Consider the following 20,834-nt stretch of genomic DNA (forward strand, 5'->3'; position numbering starts at 1 on the left):
ATTTCCACTCAAATATGATCCCTTTCTTCTCATGTGAAACTACTTCTTCACTGTAGCAGACAAGGACAGCCAAATAGAAGTAAATACATTTGTCTGAAAACCTATATGCCTAAAATAAATACTATACTTTATGCACTTCTATACATGTTTGATGAATGGATAGTATGATCAATTTTCCCCGCGAAGGATTTCTCTGATATGGTGGAACCACACCATGGATGATTGCAATTGGGTAACAGCAAAAAGGACCTGCATTGAGTTAGAATTCGGAGTGTGAGCTATCACTCCCCAGCTACACCTGGACCTCAATATATGTGTCAGTGTGTTTGGTTGTGTTTTTGCCTTAAAATGATGTGGTGAGTGTTTCTCCTATGTCCTCAGCAATGTCTTTTAAAAACAATCGACACTCAGGGATTTGTTTTAAATTGGCTTCCAGTGTTATCAGTTTGGGGACTGTCCCTTATACATGGGACTCGCCTAGGGTTGACTTTTCATATTACAAGTGTAAAAAAAAGTTCCTTGGTTTGTGATTATAAGTATTCCTGAAAAATGACTCAAATCGTATTCTTAAAGCACTGACTGGTGCTTAAAGAAATGACAAGGTGAAGTCTTTCACAAAGTGGACATTCAGTGTACAATTTCTCTGCTCTATAAATCTGGTTGTTCGTATAGTTTCTATGACTTAGTTGAGCACATCTGTATGTCAGGGTTTAATGCTTAAAATAATGATTTCCTATTTGTTCCCTTTTCCAAAAAAGGGAAAGTTTGCTCTGCGTCAGAAGCAGCATTCACAAGTTGAAATGGAAAACACACGCCTTGATGGGCCTTTCCAACATAATGGTGACCCATTTGGGCCTCCCCCCAACCCGCCCACATCGCTCATGAGCCTGCCAAAGGGTCTTTGGAGGGTACAGAGACAACAACAGAGGCGAGGGTTCCTTACCAGCCATAAGGCAAAGTCAGGAGTCCCTAGGGGGCAGGGTCAAGGGTCAGTCTAGACGTACCCCTCGTGACAGATGTTTCCGTTGATGAGGCTGAAGGCGGCCGCGGAGGGTGTGGTGCTCTTGAAGGAGGTCATGCAGGTGGTGCTTCTGCCGGAGCTGTGAGACCGGGTCATCAGGCTGGGCCGGCAACAGAGGAGCTGGGTGTTGAACTGTTTCCTGAAACTCTTGCTCAGCAGGTAGAGGGCAAAGGGGTTCACGCAGGAGTTGGTGAAGGCCAGGAGGCGAGCGCAGATGCTGGTGACGAAGTGGAGCACGGAGGTGTCCACCTCGGAGTAGTGGTAGGAGCGGTACAGGTAGATGACATGGTTGGGGAGCCAGCAGAAGGCAAAGAGACCCACAAACACCAGCACTGTCTTGGCCAGGCGCTTCCGGGATTCGATCTGAGGACAGAGTGACACAGAGGCAAAGATGTGGGCAGAGCAAAAGATGGGGAAAATGAATTAGGGAAATGGACGGGCTCACAAGGCCACAGAAAACAAGTTCAATAGTTCCAATGTGCCTCTGAGCTCTTTAAACAAAGTTGATTACATGCTTGAGTGGACTGCACGATGAAATTCTAGTAAGTGCCCCTCTGTCCTCAGGAGGGCATTGGTGCAGTTATCAGCCATATGACTTCATGTCTTTCTCGGCTCCACAGTTAATAATTTCTTCTTCCCTCTGAGGCCTGAAAAAGCAGCCAGCTTTGTTCTTCCTCATTCGCCAAACCAAGATAACTGCCTATTATTATTTTTTTTACTCTCAAGTTTTTTCTGGCCTATATAACACAGGAAGGGTCTCAGAGAAAAGCGGGCTGAGCATCTCCTTTTTTTCCCAACTCCCTCTGCTACGGCAAGGGGAAACATTGTTCTCGTTAAAGAATCTGGGGTACAATGGATGTTCACCATTGAGAGGTCTTTCAAGCAGGGAGACAGTTTCACTGAGAACTGCCATTTTCCCCCCATAATTGATGAGGGAAAAAAAGAATTTTAGAGGGTGAAGCCTCCAACTGAGTCAGCTACACGTTTGAAATGGAGGGAGTCTTTCTGCTTTTCCATCATAAATACTACACGATCTACATTTGGACTAGAAGACAAAAACTGATGAAGACGACAAAGCCAGAGCCCCTGGTTTCTACCATTTATACCACAGGATGAAATTACGGGGGTGACAGGGGGATTGGAGAAGGGAGCCTAACACATAAGGAGGGCATCCTGCACTCTGGGCCATCTGGGGGTACATGTGTCTCTCTTGTGATCCTCCAACAGCCTTACAATATATGGGTTATTACCCTCATCATGGATAAAAAACTGACTCTCAGAAAGGGTAAGTAAGTCAGGAAGCCTGGATTTGAACTCAAATCAATGTGAACCCATCTTAATCAAACTACTGCTTTTTCTTCAACCAGCCTCGTTTTCCTGCCCTTTCTGCTTTATCACATGTGGTAACTGTCTTCCCACCCAAACAATGTGATTGGAGCTTAAAGAACTCACATCCCTAGGAGCCTCAACATTTTATTTTTTAAAAAACAACAACAGATTTTTCTCAAAAAGAAACCCATACTCCAAAGCTTTCAGGTTCTCCACACCTCGCTTGCCTAGGTTTCTTTAATAAGAGAACCAGATTCTTAAAGAACACCTGCATGCCAAGTCTTCTGAAGCTAGGAGCTCCTGTTTACCATCTGGCCACAGATCACTCACCACTTCTACTGCAGAATCAGGCAACGTGACCACCCAGATACTGAACTTGTCAGTGGAGTCCTAAAGAAACGCAAGAAATCAAATCCCCAAGGAGGAAATGAATCACTTCTAAGCACCTACCTGCTTCTTGACGTGTATATTCCCTTCCACGGGTAGATTGTAAGCACTCTGGATCAAATTTTTGGCGATGAAGTAGTAGTAAACAGAGATGATCGACAGCGGGATGATGTAGAAGACCAGGAAGGAAGCCATGGAGTGGATTCTGGGGTGCAGCTCATTAGAGTGTGGGTACGGGGCACAGCTAATGAAGGTCTGGTTGGTGCTTTCCTCATGGAAGGGATGTAGGTCAGAAAATACAGCCTCTGGGATGGCCAGAAACATGGAGATGATCCAGATCAGTGCGGCTTTGAGGCAGATCTTCATCAGGGCGTGAGAGGCCTGGATATCCATTGGCCGGACGATGGCTTTGTACCTGGGGCAGGGAAGAGGGAAGTTATCTATTACTATTATGGGTGCCTGGGCCGGGACTAGGGTGAGGCCAGTGAGGCCCCTGAGGTGCAATACTTAAGGAGGCGTTGACTGTCAGGTTCATGCAAGCGCTGACTCTGAACTGACAGCGAGCACCTCCTTAAATGCTGCACCCCAAGTACCTGGCTCACTTCATCCTAGTCCTGGCCCTGAAGGGTGCTGCTCCCTTCCCCCTGCAGTAATATTCTGCCCACATTCTTTCTTGATTTTAAGAATACTTCTCAGAAAACCTGAAGCTCCATTTATTTTTCTTCTTAAATCACAGAAATGAATAACAACGCGTGTTTAACAAAGGATGCTGGAACAAGAAGGTTGGCTTTTTTTTTTTTTTTTTTGGCAAAGCCTTCATTTTGAGTATTCAAATGTAGTTTAGGAAACCTTTTGTCACTGAGTATTTACATAAGCCTCTTTTCTTTTTCAAAGGTTGCAGAACAAATAGTCCGCTGAAAAAGTCACACACAGAAGCATCCCTGTAATTAACAAATGAATCTCCCCGCCCCGCCCCCTCTCTTTCAGCCTCATCTTCTCTTGCAATATTTAGGTCCTTCCTGGTTTCTGTGCTACCTGTGCCCCTGTCGTGGGTCGAGTGCTCTGGGAATGAGACATTGAGATGTAGTCAGGAGGACACAGAGTTTATTGTTGATGAACACCTGTGGGGAAAGGGAAGGAGGCAGGACTGGGCAGAGGGAGCTGTCAGACCCTGATGCAGATCTGACAAGGTCTACGCCAGCCAAGGTGACCAACCATCCTAGTTTGCCTGGACATTTCCCAGTTTTAGCACTGAAAGTCCTATGCCCTGGGAAACTTCTCAGTCCCAGTGACGGTGACAGCTGGTCGCCCTACACCAGCCCAATGGGAAGCTCAGGAGCAAAGATTGCCCAATGAAGGGGTCCTGTCTTGGTGGAAATGGCCAAGCCCTTGTATCACCACCTGGCTTGGTCACTGGCTGCAGCCACCCAAAAAGAAGGTGACCTCAGTTGCTACCTGGTTCTGTCACTAGGCAGGAGCTGCCCAAGAAGAGCATGACCATAGCTTGAAACGTGAAGTGGACCCAGAAGGAGCTGAGAGCTGAACAGCAAGTCTTTCCTTCAAGGGAGGTCTGAGCAGAGCATCTCCATGCCTGCTACAACTCCCCACACAACGCCTAGCACAGTGGGCCACACACTTATTTTGGGTCCACCTGTTGAGAACCCACTAGAGGATGAGCCTTTGGGGGGCAAAGACTGGGTCTTTTTCTATCTTGGTATCTGCCAGCACTGCGATTTGCACACACGGCACAAACATTTGTTCTACTGCACATGAGCTGCTATAGTGTAGAGGGTGATATGCGTTGGGACCACCTAAATGTGAGGGTGTTCATTGTTGAAAACGCTGTGCTGACACTGGGTTCTGCCTGTGATGCTCTTTTATATAGTGGACTTCAGTGAGAAAGGAACAGTTATTTCCACTTATTTCCATGTTGATCAAACCTCCATTGAGTTACCACTCTTGGCTGCACTCTGACTTCTCGCTCACTTTCTGCGACCCTCCAGGGAAGGGGTAGTGAGTTTTGAGTGGTTTGAGTTTGGGAAAAAGAACCCAGCATGTGCACTGGGCTTAGAGAGACCTGTGCTTATCTAAGTGTCCCTGACAAGGGGAGTGGCATATGTAATTTAGAAGATCAGAGTGTCTGCAAGTTCATTATTGCTGGGCACCTAGGTCACATTCTCCAAACAGCTTTATGAGATATAGAAGTAATTATTTTTATTGTCATCTGTCTTATTTCTATATCTAGTTCTCTGTTCCCACTTCAGGTAGGGGAGAAAAGGTGAGTATTTATCAGATATCCCCAACACTCCAGAACAACACTGTAGTCCTGCTTCTGTGTACCCGGGTTTGCTTTTCCGTCCATAATTTGTATTAGTGCATTTAAAACAATTACAGGGACTTCCCTGGCGGTCCAGTGATTAAGACTCCGCGCTTCCAATGCAGGGGAGGGGGGCGGGTTCAATCCCTGGTCTGGGAACTAAGATCCCACATGCCACACGGCATGGCGAAAAAAACAAAACAAAAAAAACACTTATTAAAAAAAAATTTCAAAGGAGGTTCTACTGTCCTGTGGTGCTTTCTCTAGTCACTAGTCATTTCAAACATTTTAATTCCTAGTTTAGAATGTAGTCAAGGAATTGATTTTTTTTTTTTTTTTTTTTTTTTGCGGTACGCGGGCCTCTCACTGTTGCGGCCTCTCCCGTTGCGGAGCACAGGCTCCGGACGCACAGGCTCAGCAGCCATGGCTCACGGGCCCAGCCGCTCCGCGGCATGTGGGATCTTCCCGGACCGGGGCACGATCCCGTGTACCCTGCATCGGCAGGTGGACTCTCAACCACTGCGCCACCAGGGAAGCCCGGAATTGATATTTTTAATGAAAGATATGTGAATATCCTCAGCCAGAGATGTATATGACTAAAGATATCTCTGATAAATCCATTAGAGATAAACTGGTAGTTATGACTTCCATGTACATTTTCTGGCAGATAGCAGTCACAAGTACCATTAACTCTCCAAGGGAAGGTGATTCCTTCAGGCATGAAGCAGAAACCAGAGCGAATGGCTTACCTCCTTCTCTCTTGGGAGTCTTGTATTCCTAAGTGCAAAATGCCATGGGAACTATTGAGCTACTATTTCAAATTCACAACTTTTAAAACATAAAAGATAGTATAAAATATTTCTTTTATAGTTTTGCCAGAGAAATAATTTGAATCTAAATCTAAATAAGCCTCTAGATCTATGTACCAGTTTTCAAGGAATGTGGGGATAGAAGAACCTGCTAGATGACGCAGTCAGTCAAATCCTGAACTGGAAAATTCTACAGGAATAATGACCCCATTTTTTCAACAAATATATGGCATAGAAGAGCAGAGAAAATGGTTTATAGACTGACTGATATCAGTGCAATATGTAGACTCCTTTTGGATTTTGATCCAAACCAAACAACCATAAAAAGATATTTTTGAGACTATTGAAGAAAATCAAATATAGATTTAGTACTGGTGATATCAAGGAATTATCTTTAATGTATTAGGTATAATAGTGGTATTGTGGTTCTGTGCTTTTAAAAAATCTTTATTTATTAAAAACACACCCTAGGAGTTCCCTGGTGGCGCAGTGGTTAAGAATCCGCCTGCCAACGCAGGGGACACGGGTTTGAGCTCTGGTCCGGGAAGATCCCACATGCTGCGGAGCAACTACGCCCATGTGCCGCAACTACTGAGCCTGCGCTCTAGAGCCCATGCTCCACAACGAGAGAAGCTACTGCGATGAGAAGCCAGAGCACCGCAACGAAGACCCAACGCAGCCCAAAAAAAACCCCCAAAACAAAAACACACCCTAAAATATTTATCAGTGAAATAATATAATGTGTAGGGTCTGCTTTAAAATATTCATATATCATTTTTACAATTAAAAAATAAGTAAAAATGCACTGCCAACAGTTTTCTATTATGAAATATTCATAAAATAGCAAAGAAATTACAGAAATCCCGTTTACTAAGCTCTTGCCTTGTGCCAAGCAGAGAATAGCATTGAAATGATCTCATTTATGTTCCAGACAACTCCAACAGGTAGGTGCTATTATCCCCACTCTACAGGCAACAAATTGAAGCTCAGATGGTTTCAGAGGTGGTGAAGTCAATATTCAATTTGGGACCAGCTCTTTTCAGGATAGTACAGCTCTTTAAGAAGAAAGCTCTGGGAAAATCCTTCCTAGAGATAGAAAAATAGACCAGCCATTTCCCAAATGCGTACGGAACATACCAACTGTTCCCTGGAAGTCTAATGGTTCTATAGAGCTTGGAACATAGCAGTCTGTATCTTCTGGTTTGGGCTGCTCTGCCTGGAGCTCCCAATGAAGGGAGACCCCACTGGGCGGTTCTCGTTTAAGAGTGATGACTGGTTGGACTAGGATGGATACCAGCCAATAATAATCGAAACCAGCCGAAAAACTGCCTGGCCAACTACCAAAGAGTCTCTCTTTCTCTTAAGCATTTAAACTGAAAAATTGAGAGGATGTAGTTAGTCAATCGTAGATGATGGCAATAAAATATTATGATGCTGAGGAAGGGATCAGTGCAAGATGAATAAGCAAAGTAGGTAGAGTGAGACAAAGAGAATGAGGCAGATATAAAAGCAGAAGAAGCTGAGATGATGTGGCTCTAAGTCGTACAGAGGGTCCTTGGTTCCTGGCCCACAAATTACTTTTGAATGTCCAAGAGGTGTTCTGTTATAATCTTACAATTCTCCCGTTCCCTTTTCACTTGAGTTAGTTTAAGTGGCAACCATTCTTTGTCAACAAAAGAGCCTTATTTAGAACAATTAGACATGGTGGTCATTTAAAGCCATCATCAGATTTTATTTCCAGGATCATTTCGCATAGATTATCCCCCACTTCCGGTCCTTTGAAAGAAAGAGCTGTCAACTTTCGATTGTACTCAAGAGAGAGACTAGTCTGTGTCCTATTCTTAAATTCGCCATCACTTTCTTGCCTCTGCCCTTTCGTCATGCCTGATTCCAGAGTCTCCATTCATCTGAAGGCTGTCCTTCCAAATTCCAGCTTATAAGTATCATCTTGAAGCTTTTGCTGATCAATCTAGGCCTCGATAATTCCCGTTGCTTCTCCCAACCTGTCTAATTTTACTCTTCTCGTGTTACGCTTACTCTGCACTACCTTGAATTGCTTGCTAGCTTTCCATGGGCATGTCTTTTCTACCTGACTTTCTCGTAAGTTCCTGAGGTCAGAAGCTTATATCTTCTCCTCTTCTCTTCTTTCTGTATCACTGAAAATGCTCCAGGTCCCCTGTTCCTCTTACCACTTATTGCAAAGTAGAGGCTCAGCAAATACTTGCTAATCAATTAAGATTAATAATATGGGACTTGCAGATGTGTCTTTTATTTTCAACTTCTCATAAATAAGCGACAGCAGATTCACTTTCGCACACCTAGTAAGAGTCATTCTTCCACAGAATGACCAATTCACTCCTCTGACAATATGGGGCCAAAGACAATTGCTTCCCACTTCTGAAAACATCCGTGCTTCATTTTTCTTATGCAAACACCGGAAAGGTCCAAAACATTCTCTCTGCAAGATTAACGTGTCAAAGGGATTCTTGGCAAGTAGAAGTAGCTGGCTTCCACACCCAGGGTTGGCAACCTTTGCCCACAGAAAGGTATGTCTTTTATTCAAACACGGGCAGTTTGTTTAGTTTTAAGGATCCAGCATTTCAGCCCCTATTTGTTCACAATTACCTACCGAAGTCTGTAGGAATTGTTGAACAACAATATTTTAAAACCTCGATTACAATCCTAATGCACGCTACCTGGAGAGGCCTGAGGTGAAGAGAAAACGAAATGAACTAAATGTTCTCTAGGGTAATTGACACATTGTCAGCATTTAAATTAGAATCCTAATACCTAATAAGATTTGACAAGACTATTAAACATTGGCTTTATCTCCTCCTGAGAATAATGCCAAGAACTTTTCTGAAGAAATGTGAGGCAATTATTAGCTGGTTTGTAAAATGACTGTGGTCCAGAGCAATGGAGTCTTACCTCCTTTGAGCTATTACATTGCAAATGGAGAGTTTGCTGGTCCTTGGTACCCATCAACTGTTATCTTTAGTTATGTAACAGATTATAGTCATCCTTTTCTGTTCTTCTCTCTGGGCCAAATAACTCCAATGCTCTTTTTCACTCCTTCTTAATATACTCCAGTTTCCTTGGGGCTCTAATGTGAATTTGGGAGCAGAGACACCTAGTTCCTAATGGTGATTCTACCCACTAGCTTTGTGATCTTGGACAAATCACAGACTCCTTGCACCTCAGTATTCTCATCCCTGAACAGGACATAATTCCTGCAACCTTCAATGTAATAACTGATTCAAGCAAAAATAGTAAAACCACTGAGGGAGTGGTTTTCGGGGAACAAGATATACACATAGTCTCAAAGAGTTTCCCCACAGATTACTATTTAATTACAAAAGGAAAATGCACCTTTATGTTGGGGAGGTCCAGAGGTCACCTCTCTAATCAAGGGGTCAAACCCAGGGCGAACTTCTCCATTAGGCAGGCACGGGTCTGGGGCCCATGATAACTTTAGAGGCTCGGGAAAATGTTTTAATTTCTTTTAAAATCAGGAAAAAAATAAACATAATCCACCTTGGATTATATTTACCTTTGTGCCAATACACCTATAAAATATACTTTTTTATATGTTTTATGGCGAAAGGATCCCATGAAGGTAAAAGTGCAAAGGGCCCAGGAAATTCATAATGTGGCCCTGATCAAACTTAGCATCACTGATAGCAGGACAATCTGCGATCCTGTGCCTCCTATGCAATGCAATGGGAAGGACATAACATTGCCTATGCAGTGTTCTTGTCTCCAATTTTTAACCTGAATCTACTTTGAAGAAACAATCAGACAAATCCACTTCTGGCACATTCTACAAGATAACTGGCCTGGATTCATCAAAACAGTCAACATCATCGTTTTAGACGAATGTAGGGGAGCTACTATTCTACCTTAAAGGAGATTAAAGAGATATAACAAGTAATCTTTTTCACAATATGTCCTATGTCAAATTATTATGTTATACACCTTAAACTTATACAATGTTATGTGTCAATTGTGTCATAATAAAGCCAGAAAAAAAGAGATATAATAACCAAATGCAATGCATATGCCTTGATTTGGTCCTGGATTTAGGAGGCAAAAAAAGCTATAAAAGACATTTTGGGGACAATGGAGGAAATTTGATCATGGATTACACATTACTTGGTATTAAGGAATTATTGTTAATTTCATTAGGTATGATAGCAGCATTGGGGTTATGTAGAAGAGTGTCCTTGTTCTTAGGAAATACACAAACGTACTTAGAAGTGAAAGGTCAGGATGTTTGTACCTTACTTTCCAGAGTTCAGTAAAATAAAACAAAACAAACAGACAAATATATATACTAGAGAGACATATAATTATTATATACTTTACATATATATGTGCTACAAAGAGAGTAAGAACAAAATCTAGGAAATGTTCATTGTGGAATGTGGGTGGGTATTACACAAGAGTTCATAAACAGGTTGGGGAGAAAACTTACTCTAAAATATAGAATTTTTAAAAGACGAGCAAGTAGTAAAATAATAATCTTAAAATAATGTGGTATATATTTTATTAACAGTAAATGCTGTTGTCATGGGAAAAACTTTATTATAATTATAATTTCAATGGGATTGAATGTGTCATATCTGATTAGCGACTCTACCAGGAATGAGGGAAGTGTCTTCTCTGCTATGTTCATATTGTTCTCTTGGAGTTGCAATTTTAGTATCATCTACAATCTGTGGGGTTTTGTTTTGCTCTGTTTTGTTTTGGCAGGAATATTTTTAAGCTAATGTTCATTTAGGGAGGTTAATTAAAACTAGATTATGCACAAGCAGATGTCAGTCTGTAATGCCCCTCCATTAGCTGAAAGTGCAGGGAAGAGTAAGGTCATTGTTGAGACTTGTACATGGCGGGAACCCCACTCCTGCTGCCTGAGCTGCACATGACAAGGGACCCTCTGACGTGGACTCAGTGACAGGTTGAGCCTCAATTTGGATACTACACAGTATTAACTTTTAATTCATCCTTATTTTTAAATAAAAATCAAAATAAGTAGAAGTGAACTCCACTTTGGGGTCCATTGTCCCAGAACACACTTTCCAGAAAATTTAGCTAAGGTTTCAGGGGGCTTTCTAAGGGTCTGCAGTGAAGACCTTCTTGTCTCCGGAAGAGGGGAGCTTAAAACTCAGACCAAGACAGAGGATCAAGATCCACATTACAAAGTGTACTCTTATTTTTTCTTATTTTCTTCAGAGAGATCCAGATACAGATCGTGGATCCACGCAGGACCACCTCTGAGTAAAATCCTGAAGTTACACCTTTGTGAACCAAAATTTCCCCTCCATTGTGTTCTCCCCCTGTGGGAGCCCACTGTCTCCCTGCTCTGAGGAAGGGAGTGTGTATCAGTCATTTGCTCTTTAGTATGGATTCACGTCAATGAGATGACCTTCCTGTATGTAGAGTTCTACCTCTGATTATGTAAGGAAGGCTCTGTTTCCCAATCAAGGTATTTTTGTTTATTCCTCCATCCAGCAGATGGAAGAGACATTTGGGGTACAATGGATGCAGGCAGTTAGACTTCTAAATATTTACTTTCTTCAAAGGCTTACTGTAACTATCATGTGGGGATTCTTTCTTGTAACAGATTGCGGAGGAACAAGACCATTTTGTACCTGGGTTTCAATTAGATTGATTCTGTTAAAAACAACAACAATAATAATGGCTAAAACTTACTGGAGACTTCCTGTGGATCAGGTAACTAAGCTATGAATTTTGTTTAAAATGTTGCTTTTTATCATCACAACAGTTCTAGTAGTAAAATAATATGTGGCAGGTACTAGTATTATTGCTCTTTTACAGATGAGGGAAATGATGCGAAGTACGCTTTCCACGGCCATCAGTGCTAAGCAGTGGAAACAAGATTTGAGCCCATGCAGGCTCTCCCCTAAGCCTCTACCACCAGGCCCTACTGCTTCCTATAATGATGGTCCTGTGGTTGACCAGGCAACCTGGGCTTTCTAGTGTAGGGGAAGAAAAATCATTTTCCCTCTACCCTTCTAGGTTCTTGACTAAGACCCCATACAATAAAAGGCAGCTTAACAGGAGAAAAACAAACAGAAGTTTAATAACATGTATACCTCCTTGACAACATGGGAGAGACCCAGGAAAACTGAGTAACTCCCTGAAAAGACCCGAGCCATCACCTTAAATACCATCTTCAGCTAAAGACCAAAGAAGTGGGTGAGGGCTTCCCTGGTGGCGCAGTGGTTGAGAGTCCGCCTGCCGATGCGGGGAACACGGGTTCGTGCCCTGGTCCGGGAGGATCCTGCATGCCGCGGAGCGGCTGGGCCCGTGAGCCATGGCTGCTGGGCCTGCGCGTCCGGAGCCTGTGCTCCGCAACAGGAGAGGCCGCAGCAGTGAGAGGCCCGCGTACCGCAAAAAAAAAAAAAAAAAAAAAAAAGAAGTGGGTGGAGGAGCCAGTCCTAGGAGGTTACCAGGCAAAGAACAGTAAAGTATAAGCTCATTCTACAGATTTCAGTCCATGCCTTCTACATTGATAAGTTTCTAGAGATTTAGAGTCATCCTCTTTTTCCTGGTACCAAAAGGGAGACACCCTTACAAATGGAGATTTCCCTTATAAATGTAAATGTTTCCTATAACAGGGTAACTTCTACTCAGTTTTTAGAGCTTCTCCTATATGTGCTATTTTCTTTTTAAAAATTTATTTATTTATTTATTTTTGGCTGTGTTGGGTCTTCATTGCTGCACGCAGGCTTTCTCTAGTTGAGGCGAGCAGGGGCTACTCTTTGTTGCGGTGCGTGGGCTTCTCATTGCAGTGGCTTCTCTTGTAGCGGAGCATGGGCTCTAGCCGCATGGGCTTCAGTAGCTGTGGCACGTGGGCTCAGTAGTTGTGGCTCGCGGGCTCTAGAGAGCAGGCTCAGTAGTTGTGGCACCGGGGCTTAGTTGCTCCGTAGCATGTGGGATCTTCCTGGACCAGGGCTCGAACCCGTGTCCCCTGCATTGGCAGGCGGATTCTCAACCATTGCGCCACCAGGGAAGTCCCTGTGCTATTTTCTTAAAGAATAAAAAAAAAAAGTCAAAAATTATCCTTATGCCAATGAGGCACATTTTGGGGCAAATTCTGCTCCCCTTTACTGGTATTGGAACTAAGGAAGAAAACCAAAGAAAGGATCAGAGTGTCTCTTCCCTGCCTGCTGCAGCCATGGGGAAAGTAGTGTCTTTCTAGACAGACACAAAATTTTTATTCTTCCTCCTTGAGTCTGTTATACCTAATCTCCTGCATTTTCACCCCCATATATACACCCTGAAGTTCTCTGTGGCCTGAGGCCAAGAGTGAGGTCTGGACTCTTTCATATATTCAGAACTCTCAGGGCTTAAAGAGGCCATCTCAGTGAGACACTGGAGCAGAGGTAAAAAGGCATCAGGGAAGGACTAAAAACCAAAGGCTGGAAGGAGGCTAGAGAAAGAGCCAATGACATGGGGAAGGTTTCAGAAGTGTAGGGCTCTGAGGGATGTAGAAGCTGAGGTATAAAATGGGAAGACAAACACAGGCAACTGTTGGACATCTGATGGTGCTTTGGCAGAAAGAGTTGAGCAACTATTGACCCTTGGGCCCAAACTGGGTTTCAGCAGGATGATGTAATTCCAAAGCTCAGTGCTAATCCTGTAAGGAGCCCATCAGAAGGGGTATAAACAGGATGAAATATTACAGTTGCCAGAGGGTATGTTTAAAACGACAAAGGAAAGCAGTAACCCAGTTAAATTTCAGTAGGTGTGCAAACATCCTGGCACAAGTTGTTCGAAGGCCATTCCTCAAAAATGTTACGGAGAGAGGAACATATATTTATAACTTGTTAGAATTTTTCAGCAATTTATTTATTTATTTATTTTTTCTTTTCCTGCGGTACGCGGGCCTCCCACTGCCGCGGCCTCTCCCGTCGTGGAGCACAGGCTCCGGACGCACAGGCTCAGCGGCCATGGCTCACGGGCCCAGCCGCTCCGCGGCATGTGGGATCTTCCGGGACCGGGGCACGAACCCGCGTCCCCCGCACCGGCAGGCGGACTCCCAACCACTGCACCACCAGGGAAGCCCTCAGCAATTTATGAGCCAAAAAATTTGAAGAACGTTTATAAATCCCATCTCAAATTATAGTTATGCAACCTGCATTTACTCTACTGCGTGGCATAGAAGATACACAGAGAATCGGAAAAAAAATCACAAAGAAAAAAAAAATCACCCATGCTCTAGCGTGGAGGGTATAGTAGACTCTGGGTAATTAATTGTCTATATAAATTGTCATTCACCCCCAAACAGACCCTGAGACAAGGATTTAGGTGCATGTAGTTTATTTGGGAGGGGCTCTCCGGAAGCACAGGGAGGGAGTGGGGAAGTGGCACAGGGAGGGGATGAAAGGCAATATAGGGTACCACACAGGGCAACTGGAGCACAGGCCAGCTGGGGACCCCCTGAGAGACTGTGGTGAGCACATTCCAGAACTTGCCACCAAGGGCCGAGGAGGCTGGTGTGTCTACCCACCGACTCCCATCCCTCTTTGGTCGAGAATTGTCCTGCAGTATTAATTCAGGGCACTCCGGCCTGCCGCACACTTTCCCTTGGCCAGGATCACCCTCGGTCAGAGAAACACAGGAAGCCCAGGTCTGTAAGTGACCTCTGGGGTCCACCAACCACATCCAGTATGTCAGTTCTTCCCCTGGTCCAGTTAAGTTATCAAACATATACAGAAAATGAGACAATTTCAGTTTTTAAATATACTTCAAATTATTGGGGATAAAAATAGAATTTCTGGGCTTCCCTGGTGGCGCAGTGGTTGAGAGTCCGCCTGCCGATGCAGGGGACACGGGTTCGTGCCCCGGTCCGGGAAGATCCCACATGCCGTGGAGCGGCTGGGCCCGTGAGCCATGGCCGCTGAGTCTGCGCGTCCGGAGCCTGTGCTCCGCGACGGAAGAGGCCACAACAGTGAGAGGCCCGCGTACCGCAAAAAAAAAAAAAGAATTTCTAAGTTTCTAAATTATCTCAGTAAAATACATTATCTTTTTTTTAATTTCAAAATAAGAATCATTAAAGCTCAAAAATACCATCATGGCATATGAGTCATTGTGGCTAATTATAAAAATTTAAGAGCACTATATCTAAATAACCTTTTGTGAGAGGTTTTATACGTGGAGATATGGTGACCCAACTTTGTAGCTTATTAGGTCTCCTGGCCCAGAAGGCTGATCCTGCCAGCATCACGGAGGTAAACGCTAGTGGTGAAGGAGCCCAAGACAGGGAGAGAGAGGGACTGGAGGGAGACTGGGAGCCCCGTGTTCTAATCCCACTTCCATAATTAGCTATTTCTGTATAAGCAGGCTGTCTCAGTTTCGTTTTCTTTTTCAATTTTTATTTAACCAAAACTTATTAGCACTTATTGTGTGCCTGGTACAGCTCCCAACACTTTTCAAGTGACTGTCCACTAGAACATCAATCAGGTGAGATTTCAACCACACTCTCTTAGCTCCCTTATGAACAGAAACAACAATCATGCTAATGGTACACTCACTTTTTTGACTGGGAATTCTAACATTTCATAAAGAAGTCAACACATTATTTCATTTCACCATGACAAAAATTACAACAGTCCTGTGAAATATGAAAAGTAAATACCCTTATCCCTTTTTACAGATCAGAAAACTGAGGCTTATAATTTGCCCAAAGTCACACAGTTGACAATTAGAAGAATCAGAGCTCAAACTCAGACATCTCTTCAACAAAATTCAATGCTTTTGAATTTATCCTTACTATGAATAGTGCTCTATTAAATGTGAACCTCCAAAACATAATAGAAGGAAGGAAGGAAGGAAGAGGGAGGGAAGGAAGAAAGGAAAGAAGGAAGAGGGAGGGAGGGAGGGAAAAAGAGTTTGTAAGTCTGTCACCATGAAATTTTGGGGGTATCTTAAGAACCAGTTGGAAAAGTTTGCTTTGATTCAGCAAAGACAATGTCAAGGAAGGTGGTCTAGAGGAAGTTAGTTCATTTGAACAACTTTTTTCAGTTAAAAAATTTAATATAAAAGTGTTAACAGTTCATTGTAGAAATTTAGACAGAGAATTCTTAAAAAAAAAAAAGAAGAAAATCATCCATAAGTCTTACATGTGATGTTTTGATATATTTCTTTCCAACTTTCCTTTGTCTTTTGGGCAGAATCCAGAGCATACAATTTGAGATCTTTTTTAGAGTCTATAGCCTAAGCATTTCTGCCTCAAGATGCCCATGACTCCTCTAGCCAGCAGGCGGCGCTCTGCAGATACCAGCTGGCCTCTCTGGGCACCATGTCCATTTAGCTCTGAGGAGCCCTGGTGGTCACTAGAGGACAACGCCCCTGCCTTCACAGATCCCTCCTAGGATTAGCTCCAGCGCAACACGTCCCGTCTAAATGAAGTGAAGCATCCCCACTCCTCAAAAACTAGCACTTTTAATAATCAAAAGCATATCTTCAGCACCTACTTTTGCACGGTCCTGTACTAGGTACAGAAGAGGTCAAGAGAAGCATAAGCCCTGGACACTCAGTGACATTTTCTCTTATTCCATCCTGGAAATTAAAAAGGCTCATGCACCCTGGGTCACAGGACTCTGAGTTTCTTAAGTGTTGGGTCTATGTCTTGTTCATTTTATGCCTATTTTGCTTATTGAACAAATATATAATTAAAATTAAAAATCTAGAACTGTGCACCCAATTTGTCTGGCCTGTATTGTCTTACTTGCAGGTAAGGAAATGGGCTCACAATGCTCAAAATAACCCACTCCTCTGCTGCCACGCTCCTAGCCAAATCCTCCTCTCAAGTCCACTTACCCCAGATCAGTCTGGAGGACACCATCTTATTAGGCTTTTCCCAAGAGATCTCCTGTGACCCAAACACATCCTATTTCTCTAACCATTTCAAGTCCAGAAGAATCCCTGGGGGTACTGAAGAAATGATTCTCCCTGAGCACAATTTCCCTTTTTAGCAATTTTAAGGTGACTTGCTTACATGAGCGCATAATGAAAAGATACTCCCTCCTATGGGAGCTGGAACCCAGCTAAGTCTGGGTTTAAAACTCTCATTTTCTTTATTTAAACAACTGTTAGTGTCACAGAGGACCCAGGCATGCTGGAAAAGACATGTGGCTTAAAAACGTTGGCTTGACTCTCAATTTTTTGATGATCCAAAAGCTAATGTGCCTGATATGATGGTGCCTCATACCGTAAAGCATCACACAGCTGTATGATCTGTCTTTATGATCTTCCCTAGGAAGTCTGTCCTGGCTAAGTGGACAGGGGTCATGGATCCCCTTAGGTCCCACTCCATCTAAATAGGAAACTCTCTCTGCTAAATGACCACCTCAGCAAGTGTGTACACGCCTGTATATCAGGGACACCAACCTAAGGCCAGCTGGCCAAACCTGGCCTTCTGCCTGTTTTCATATGGCCCACAAGCTGAGTGGTTTTGACATTTTTTATGGTTGGGGGAAAAAATCAAAAGAAGAAGAATACTTCACAACATGTGAAAATTACACGAAATTCCCATTTCAGTGTCCATAAATAAGGTTTTACTGAAATTCAGCCATGACCGTTTGCTGACATCATGTCTATGGCTGCTTTTGCGCTATAACGGCAGAGTTGAGTGGTGGCAACAGGGACCTCATGGCCCACAAAACCAAAAATATCCACTATACGGCCCTTTACGGAAAAGGTTCCCCGGTCCCTGGCCTATGTGCACTGAATGTGTGACCAGGGCTCACGTTTCTGTTGCTCTCTGCCTGTCCACACTGGAGCTGGTGGTTCCTTCTTTAGACAGAGGAAAGCCCGTCTTGCATTTCACACTGAACCGCCCATTAGGCTTATTAATTCGTGATAGTGAAGACTACAGGCCACTAACCTCTGGCACTGGTCTTCCAATATTAAACACTCATGGCTCAGGATACTTAGTCAATCTGTCAGCACATTTAAATACTAATTTAGTATCTCAGGCTCTCCTTGGCACTATGGATATAAAAGTCCCTGGCCACTAAGGATTTAAAATCTGGTCGAGGGACTGAGATACATCCAGGTAAAGTCCTTAAAGAACAAGAGAATGATACTCACACATGTATATTCTCCTTCGTGGAAGACTCAGAACAGATGATGCTAGGTCGGTATATGCCCTGCTGTCATCATGGTACAGACATATGAGAATATGTTTGATTATAAACCTGCTTTATATATAACTATGGAATATAAAACTTAGGCATCCTCAAGTCCCATTTCCTTAACTTAAAGAAGAGGAAACTGGTGCCCACAGAGTTCCCACAGCCGGTTAGCTGAAAACCAAGAGTAGAACCTCCGTCTCTGGATCCCCAAGTCACTTATATTTGTCTACAGCACTTCGGATTTGCAGGCTTTTTAAAGCACAAGTGAAGAATGCTTAAAACTAAATACTGACCACATTTATCTTCATCTTGTAGTATATATATGTATTCCTGAAGCCATCATTTTAACCTTCAATTTCACCTCTGTTGACAATCTAGGAAAGAAAAGATGCCAAATTCTGATTTTTCTGCTCTTCTGTGATGTTTCCAATCATTTAAAGTGGAGAGGGAAAAGATAATGAAATTCTTAACAATCTGTTTTGTCCGCCATTTATGTTAAAATAAATAAGCATTTCCCATATGTTCTCACGGATAAACTACTGTAATTTTGTTTTTACATAATTTTATATTGTTTTAAAATTATGTTTAAAGTATTTCTCATAACAGAGGCCTGACCCTGGTATTAAATTGCCTGACAATAAAAACAAGCACCACCAAAGAGAATAAAGAAACCCTGAAAAGCTTAAAGTTGACCTGTAGTTATTCTATTTATATGTAGACAGCATAGAAATAAGTGAGTCACATGGACCTATTATCTATTGTCACAGTAAATTCTGCTCACACTGGAAATAAATTTCTTTATGTGCCGCATTTCACATTTTCCCCCTATTTCTTTCCTATGTAACCTTTAGCTATCACCACTGGCCAATTAGTCTGGGTACAATCCAAAAAAAGAAAAAGTAATAAAGAACTGAAGTTTAAAGAAGCGTATCTTAGCAACATTTTGGCGCTGTCCTTCCCACAAAATTGCAGCTTTTATCAATCACTGCATAACTAAATGTCAGCTCTCGCTCCTGCTTATTGGGGCTAAGAGACCTGGCCTAGTTGAAAGATCCCAGAGGCTTTGATGTACCTATAATACTTGGCAGTGTCCACTGCCGCAGGCCTCAGCTGAGATTCCTGACTTACTCACTTTGAGGTTAGCCAGAGCTCATTTCTCTGCATCTAAATTGCTGATTTAATTTGAGCAATTAAATGCTGATGCTGATCTCTCTGATTTCTCTGAATGCTGATCTCAAAGGTCTGACTAGGTAGTTCTGGACTCCTCTTTAGAGGAACTGGGATGTGGATAGCTTGGTGGGCAGCAGATCAGGTCTTTAAGAGAGGTGGTACAGGATTTTCCACTTCTGCTAATGGCAACCCAGCTTGTTGCTGACCAACTCTCCAGAAATGAAAAGCTAGAAAATCCCTTTGAAAACATCAGAGAAATAACAAGGCAGTAAGGATTTGAGGGGCCAAAATCCTGGAGAGAAAGGAAGTGCAAAGAGATGAAGCTATTACTCAGCATCATTTTCCCCTTAAGGCATTTACCAAATTTCAAGCAGCACCAAGAGAAACTGAGAGCTGAGAAGAGCTTCTAGCAGTTTCAGGATGAAGGGGAATAATAAATGGAGTTCAGGGCCCACAAAGGAGAGAAGCCAGGGTAAACACCCCAGGCTTACAGTTGAGATGCCCGAAGAGGTACATCCTAGTAGTAGCACTGAACCAGAAATAGACCAGTTCTCACAAAGACCAAGCCCAGCCTCCAATCTATTCAATCCCTGACAAGGTCAGATACACCGCCACCTCCTACCTGCCCACAAGAAGCAAAAGTTAATCTTTTCTGGAAGATAATACTATCCAGAGCCCCAAATTATCTACACTTCTTCATATACAAAATCAAGTTGTCAAACAAAAATTGCCTCATATACTGGGAGAGAAAACAAAATGGTCGAAAAACAAGAGAAGAAATATATAATAGAAACAGATTTATAGACGTTCCACAAGTTAGAGTTACCAAAGAGGGATTTTACAATATATTGGGACTAATTCAAGAAATTAGGCGACAAGATGGAATCAAATGGAAATTCTAGAATTGCAATATACAGTAACTGAAATTAAGAATTAAATGGAAGCTTCAGAAGCAGACTAGACACAACTGGAGAGAATTTTTGAGCTGAAAATGGCCAGAGTGAAGTACGGTGAGACAGAAGGATGGAAAACACAGAAAAGGTAATAGAAATGTATGGGCAAAATGGTGAACTGAAATTGTGTTTAAAATAGTTCCCAGTCACAGAGGCCTGACTGAAGTATGAAATCGCCTGCATCAATAAAAGCAAAAACAACCAAAAGGGGAAAAAAACTTGAAAAGCTTTAAGTTAACCTGCAGTTATTCTATTTACATGTAGACAGCATAAAGAAGGAGAGCAAAAAGAGAATGGGGCAGAAACAATCTTTGAAGTTGTTATGGTTGAGAACTTTCCAAATGTTGCTAAAATCATCAAGCCACAGGTTGAAAAAAAAAGCTATGAATCTCAAGTAGGAAAAATACAAAGAAAACCACACCTAAGTGCAACATAGTAATGCTGTTGAAAACCAAAGATAAAGAGAAACATCTTAAAATGAGTCAAAGAGAAAAAAATCAATAATTTTAAAGGAGCTACAATGAAACTGACATCTGACTTCTTCATAGCAGAAGTCAGAGGACAATGAATAGCAACTTCAAAGTGGGGAAGACAAGAACAGCCAGCCTAGAATTCTATCCTCTCCAAATGACATTAAATAAAGACAATTTCAGACAAATGAAACCATAAAATGTATCCCCATTA

General features: G+C 42.7%; 1 protein-coding gene across 1 annotated transcript in view; it reads right to left on the reverse strand.

Annotated features, from left to right (window-relative positions):
• Positions 1-994: 994 nt before the first annotated feature.
• Positions 995-20,834, reverse strand: part of GRPR (gastrin releasing peptide receptor) — a 31,496-nt gene continuing 11,656 nt past the window's right edge. Inside the window, exons 2-3 of the mRNA XM_060137729.1 lie at positions 2,801-3,152; positions 995-1,384 (exon numbers count right to left, since the gene is read on the reverse strand). Of these exons, the coding sequence (XP_059993712.1) occupies positions 995-1,384; positions 2,801-3,152 (742 nt within the window). The remainder of the gene's footprint in view (positions 1,385-2,800; positions 3,153-20,834) is intronic.

This window comes from Lagenorhynchus albirostris, chromosome X (assembly GCF_949774975.1).
Source record: "Lagenorhynchus albirostris chromosome X, mLagAlb1.1, whole genome shotgun sequence".
Taxonomy (NCBI): Eukaryota; Metazoa; Chordata; class Mammalia; order Artiodactyla; family Delphinidae; genus Lagenorhynchus; species Lagenorhynchus albirostris.